This window comes from Corapipo altera, unplaced genomic scaffold, assembly GCF_003945725.1.
Source record: "Corapipo altera isolate COAL_440 unplaced genomic scaffold, ASM394572v1 76, whole genome shotgun sequence".
NCBI lineage: Eukaryota > Metazoa > Chordata > Aves > Passeriformes > Pipridae > Corapipo > Corapipo altera.
Window position 1 is genome coordinate 553,964 of NW_020884964.1, and position 6,373 is coordinate 560,336.

A 6,373-nucleotide genomic window follows, 5' to 3' on the forward strand; every position below is an offset into this window, starting at 1 on the left:
AAGGCGGGAAAGGCCCGTCCCTGCGGGATTCCGCGAGCGCGCGCGCTCAGGCAGCTCCGCTCTCGCGAGACCCGCGCGTGACGAGGCGCGTGCCTGCACCGTCCCGCCCCCCGCGCTATGCGCAGGCGCAGCGGCAGCTCCTCTCTATAAAAGGTCGCGCCGGAGAGAGCCTGGGCTGTGGTCGGGAAGCCGGGGCCATGTCGCGCTATGGGCGTTACGGTACGGGCGGCGGGGGAGAGGGAGAGAGAGGGATGGGGCTCGTGTGGGAGCTGCTACCGCTGCTGAGGGGGGACAAGAGCGAGGAGTGGAGCGGCGGCGTTCGCGCCGCGCTGAGGGTGGGAGAAAGCGTCCGTCGCCTCAGGCGGCCGCTGAGAGAAGCGACGGCGGCGGCGAGGAGGGGGGCGCGGTGGACGCGCAGGGCCGCGGGCTCTGTGGGGCTCGGGTCCGGGCGGGGGGGGCGCGGCCCGGCGGGAGCGCTCTAAGATGGACGCGGAGTCAAAGATGGCGGTGGGGGGAGGGGCGGCCACGTGCCTGGCGCGGCCCTGACATGGCGTCCGTTCGTCTGTCCGTCCGTCCGCAGAGACCAAGGTGTACGTGGGCAACCTGGGCACGGGCGCGGGCAAAGGCGAGCTGGAGAGAGCCTTCAGCTACTACGGCCCGCTGAGAACCGTATGGATCGCGAGGAACCCGCCGGGGTTCGCCTTTGTGGAGTTCGAGGACCCGCGGGACGCTGAAGATGCCGTGCTTGGCCTCGATGGGAAGTACGTATATGCCTGGAGCCTCCTGGACTGCCATGGCCGCAGTCTCTGATCCCCCTACCCCACACCAACCGTTGATTTCTCGCGCTCGTTGTATGAGCGCAATCATTCCTGTGGTTAACGCGTACTATGTCTGGCAGGATAATATGTGGCTCGAGGGTGAGAGTGGAAGTGTCCACGGGAATGCCGCGGCGCTCCCGTTACGACAGACCCCCTGCCCGGCGCCCCTTTGACCCCAACGACAGATGCTACGAGTGTGGTGAGAAAGGCCACTATGCCTATGACTGTCACCGCTACAGCCGCCGCAGGAGGAGCAGGTACGTGCGGGGCCGGGGCGGCCGCGTTGCTTCGCCAGTTTCGCTTTTGTGTAGTTCTTGTTAGCAAAGAACAGAATGTTACACCAGTTTTAACTCTTTAATGTTGTAAGTCAACAGGTGTATATCACGGTTTTATTTTTTGCTAATACATACAAAATGTTAATATCTTAATAATCAACCTGGTCAAAACCTTTCAGGTTTCTTCGTTTGAGTCAGTCGCCTTGATTCAGAATGTCACGAGCCTTAAGATTTCATGCTGAGGCGCCTTGCAAATCCGACACTTAAGATCCTCCTAGACCTTGAGGTGATCAGCATAAGAGGCCAGATCCCCTCGAGCCATCTACACGTAGCTTCACCTTATTCTTTAAGGGCAGAAAATTTGAGACGGTGACCGCCGTAACAGTAAATTTGGCTTTCAATTGGGGCCCCCCTCCGGTTTAGAAAGAGGAACACCAGATTGACCACATTCCCACCTAGAAAAATCTTCTTGCGTCAATCAAGCCTCACCCTGGCTCATTGGGCTGTCAGTTTGATCGTCGTTAGATTGAAGAGAACACCTAGATGCAGCGATCGGCTATAGATACTTCTAGATCGTCTAGATCTGCTAGACCTTGGGCCAAAGAGGGTCGACCTGCAAACTTGCAAGGTTTATTTTAAATACGCATTACAGTGTTTTCTATTCTAATGTAATTCTGCAAATGTAATTCAGCTTTTAACATTTTTCTAGGTAGTAAAAATGCTCAAGACGAGTAGGCCCAGAGAGTTTTTCCAAATGACAGATGCTAGTTCCTTAGTTGTCTGAAATAAGTTTTGACTTCAGCAGGGCCTCACATGCACTGGTTGCTGCAGCTGTTTGCTGATATCTGTTTTCTCTAACCTAAACCCAGGTCCCGGTCTAGATCACGCTCGAGGTCCCGTGGAAGGAGATATTCTCGGTCACGCAGTCGGAGCCGTGGTAGGAGGTAGGGGTCTAGCTGTTGTGTTTTCGTTGTTTTTCTTACTCCTCCCTCTGCCCCTTCTTTCCCTTCTCTTTTGAAAAGTACCTTGCACTGATTTGGTTCACTTTGTTTTGTAGATCAAGGTCAGCTTCCTACCGCAGGTCCAGGTCAATCTCTCCTCGTAGGTATAGATCATTTTCACCTCGCAGATCCCGGTCTGGCTCTCTAAGAAGGTCAAGGTATGTGGTTGTTTTTTTTTTAAACCCACAACATTGTCAAAGGGAGCATAAGTTGAAGTTGGAACCTTAAGTATTTATATAAGACATATTTAATATAAACATTAAGTTTCTATTTTGCAATCTGTGTCTTTTTAGGAACCTTTGTGGTGTAACATCTCTCAGAACTAGTCTGAATGCTTTCTTTATGTTAAAAGTCTAAGCATATGATTTTGGAACTGGTGTTTCCAAGCTTTTTTTGTTAATATTGTACCAAAGTTACAGCTTTGGTCTATGATTAAGGTTTTCTTGTTCAGCTTCAAGGATACAGGGTGTCATTGCTTAGTCACCTAGGACAGTGGGATATATTTTTACGTGGATGGCAGTACTGACCAAATGTACTGCAGCTTTGTAATAGTAAAAGTTACTTCTGCAAAGCCAACAGTCCAGCAAAGTCTTGTTTGACTTTTGCAATAACCAGTCTCTGTCCCAGCTGTGTGAATCCTGCAGTATTAGAGCTTCCACTGCTTTTTTCCCTAGGTCTCGGTCCAGGTCACGCTCACGGTCCCGGTCTGTAGTGTGGCCTCGAAGCAGGTGAGATACTTGTTTTAGTTCAAACTCCTAATAGTTCTGGTGTGTTGTTTGGTTGTGGTTGTGTTTCGTTGCTTGTTTTTCTTCCTGGGGGAATTTGGCTGGCAGGAGTTAGAAGGCTGTGTAGCGTAGCAACGTTTAATTTGTGCCTTTTCACAGACTGAAGTAGTGATCAGATTTCTTTTAATAAACATGAGTTTGTTTTGGTTTGTGGCTGCTATATATAATCTGTGTATACGTGGCCATAAGAAAGCACATGTGTGATTTGAGGTCTGTGGAGAGAATTTTTGAACACCAGTTAATGCTTACGTCTGTAGTAAAATGGTGATGGTGGTGTGTTCTGCCTTACTGTTACCAACAGAAGTCATACTTGTGTTACAAAGTACCAGTTCTGGGTGATTGTGAGTAAAGCTGTGATCCAGTGAAAAAGCTGCTGGTTATAATGGTAGGAATTGGGAAGGATGGTGACTCAGCACAGTGACTACAAAGGTTTCAAAGCCGTGGCACGTAATGTTTTGTTTAACTTACACCAAGAGTGTCCATACAGTATTTCTGTAAGTTAATAGACCAGGTAAAGGTGAATCTTATTTACCCTTTAAAAACAGTTCTTAGCAGAAATAGAATAAAAATTGGCCAAGTCTATTGAACTGGGTGTTTTGATGTTGAGTAATAGCACGTGCCTGAATTCTGCAGTCTAGGAAGACAAATATTTTCTAAGTAATAGCAAATATTTGAGTTGATAAGTAACGTGATAAACGTGGGAGGAAAGTGTCACTGTTTGAGTAGATTTTAATTCACAAGATGAACTGGGAATAGTTTACACATCAGTAGCCAGGTACTGAAGAGAAAACTGAAATGTTGTTTTCATTGGCAAAACTGATGAAAAATCTGTATTATAATAATTGGAATAAAATAGGCATTGGAACTTGACCTGAAGAATGCATCAGTTCTTCAGCACACTTTTACTTGTGGCTGATTCCACACTCTTAATGTGCTGTTATATTTTCTAAGATGAAACTTGAAATTATTATTCCCTTTATAGAAGGGATACTTGCAGGTAGGAAGAAAGTCTTGTCAGTCTGGCCTTCTGTTTTGTGAAAGTGGTAGCTGAAGCTTTGCTGAGGAGCTTCATGTGCTTGCACTCCTGTCTTCTGATAAATGGGGTCTCTGCAATAAGAGCTAAAGGATTCTCCTGAAAAGTCACAAGGGAAGCCTGGAGCACCAGAGCCTTCTTTCTCTCTGGTTTTTGATGCTATGTAGTAAGAATTCGCTGTTGCTGTAGCTGACTTTCATTGTATGTGCATGCTACTGGCTGCTTTGCTGAGCTTTATTTTTCTCCTGTTGTAGGTCTGAGTCTCATGGTAGATCTAAATCTGGCTTACCTGCTAAAAGGTGAGCGTTTAAATACAAGTAGCACTTAGTTGGTTTTTGTTTAGTTGGTGGTTTTTCGTGGTTGTTTTTTTGTTTTGTTTTATGGGGTTTTTTTCCTCATTATTCAGAATCTGTTTGGAGCAATATTTCAGTTGTATGTGGAAGAGGGTTTTTTGTTGTGTGGTGGTTTTTTTGTTCTTTTAATAGCCGATTTCAAAAACATTTTTCATACATTACTTTATTTTTTTAAATAGCTGATTTTTGTGGGACAGTAGGCAATTCAGAACAATTGTGCATAGAGGTTTTTGTTTCACTCAGCATTGTGACAAAAAAGGTATTTGTGACCGGATTTGGGGCATCTCTGTTCCTGCCTTTGTTCTCAACTGACTATAGTTCTCCCTCTTCCTAACTCCTGAATTCAGTGCTCCTGCTTTGCAGGGTTACCATCATGACTTGGTTTGAAGTTGTTTTGCTCTTTTCCAAGGGCTCCCCAGCTTTCAGCATTTTTCTTTCTCACCTGCAGCTTCTTGCTTAAAGTAATTGGGTACACTTGCTATTGGCAATCTTAATCATGATGTCTTTTAATGCATTTAAACAACACCAAACTGTTCTGGGTTTAAATGGTCAGAAGTGGTTACTGAGACTATCCAAGTGTACAATGTTGATTGTTTTCTTTGTTTGTTTTTTTAACAGTCGCTCAAAGTCCAGATCTCCATCTCCAAAGAGAAGGTAGGAATATCTTTAAAACTAGACTATGCCATATGGTTAAATAGCACTAAAGTTGGAGTGGTTCCTGCGGAATTTAACTTGGGCAAGGATAAAAGCTTAGTTTTTTTACTAGTCTAAATGTGTGAACTATGAAAAGATGAATTGTTACGGGCACTTCCTGCTGCCAGTAGTCAGGATGTCATGATAATAGTTCTAAGGGAATCTACTTCAATGAAATGTTAAAGGACAACAAAGTGTGGGCAAATGAGAATCAAGTATCCCTAAGTTCTTGAGGAGTTTAGAATCTGGGGAAGAAGTGAGTAATGCAAGGTGTGGAGCAAACCATGAAATATGTTGTAAGATTAAATTCCTGCTGGTGACTCCTGCTGGCTCAGCTGCACAGCTGCCAAGTTGTGCTATGCACCATGAAGTAAGAAGTTTTTCTATGTAACCAGAGAAGTATGTGCTGCAATTGAGATTTCTGAGCAGTCTTCATGTCTCACCTGCAGCTGATCTTTTAAGCTTAAAGCAGATTTTTTATACAAAAATGTAAAATGTAACACTTCCCTCGTTATTTGTGAACTGTATATGAAAATGGGGCTGGGACAGAGCAGTGGAAGCCTGAGGTAGCATGGAAGGTTTCTGTTGGTTTTGCTATAGGAGTGGTTTTTAATCTTTTCTTTCTCTTTCAGTCACTCACCATCAGGAAGCCCTTGAAGGAATGAAAGTCCTGAAAGAAAAAATTCGAATTTCAGAAGTTTAAGAAAAAATTTATTTTGTTTACATTGTAAGGGATTTTGTGATGTAAGGGCTTAGTCCTAGAAGGCTGTTTCTGTTGACTAGCAATTGGCATGAATACTATATCTTTTAAAAGTCTTACTAGCAGACTAATACAAAACTCTTGTTATGTTCATGTTCTGTGATCTGGAAGTGTTGGGCTCTTTTTTTTGTTAATTGTTGCATTAAAATAAACTGCATTTCTAACTAAGAAACAGACTGTGGTAACCCTACTGTTTCTGTTAATGTGTGGCATGGGCGGAAGCAGGTTGTGTGCCCGTGAGGTGAAAGGTAGAGGGCAGGAGGTGGCAGTCCCTGGTGTGAGGGAGGTGTAGTGCAGTGGCTGTGCTGCAGGGGTGTGCCTTCATCCCTGCCTGGCACCAGTTAGAGTGGAAAGTTACCAGTACCAGCTGTCATTGCTGCTGGTTGGTCTGGATCCTCCTGGTATTCCTTGCACCTCGTCAGAGCTCGGTGAAGCGGAAAACCTGTTGTGGGGGTGTTTGTGTGCTCAGTAATTTGACTTACAAAAATGTCTATGAAGGACATTAACAGATTGGAAAAAACGAGCAATGTGTGAATGCTGGTTGGTCTGTCCTGATGATTAAAGGACCAGTCACGTTCTCCCCTGAAGGTATTTGAAGTAGTTCTGGAATGTAAACTATCAAAGTAAATATTTTTAGAAATCTTTTTTTTCTGTC

General features: G+C 45.0%; 1 protein-coding gene across 2 annotated transcripts; it reads left to right on the forward strand.

Moving 5' to 3' along the window:
* The first annotated feature begins 83 nt into the window (after positions 1–83).
* Positions 84–5,890, forward strand: LOC113957308 (serine/arginine-rich splicing factor 7-like). Of its 2 annotated transcripts, XM_027664661.1 has the most exons (9): positions 84–219; positions 581–761; positions 899–1,075; positions 1,963–2,037; positions 2,151–2,252; positions 2,769–2,822; positions 4,167–4,211; positions 4,884–4,919; positions 5,591–5,890. In XM_027664661.1, the coding sequence occupies exons 1-9, from the start codon at positions 198–200 to the stop codon at positions 5,613–5,615; spliced, it is 717 nt and encodes a 238-aa protein (XP_027520462.1). In that variant the 5' UTR covers positions 84–197; the 3' UTR covers positions 5,616–5,890. The 2 variants fall into 2 exon arrangements, with proteins under 2 accessions (XP_027520462.1, XP_027520463.1); XM_027664662.1 differs by lacking the exon at positions 4,167–4,211.
* Positions 5,891–6,373: the final 483 nt, after the last annotated feature.

Bases quoted from the DNA above. Each gene is read 5' to 3' on its own strand.
- LOC113957308 (XM_027664661.1), top strand. From the start codon at position 198: ATGTCGCGCTATGGGCGTTACG. The intron at 220-580 runs GTACGGGCGGCG...GTCCGTCCGCAG, and splicing joins GTCGCGCTATGGGCGTTACG to AGACCAAGGTGTACGTGGGC. The intron at 2,823-4,166 runs GTGAGATACTTG...CTCCTGTTGTAG, and splicing joins GTAGTGTGGCCTCGAAGCAG to GTCTGAGTCTCATGGTAGAT.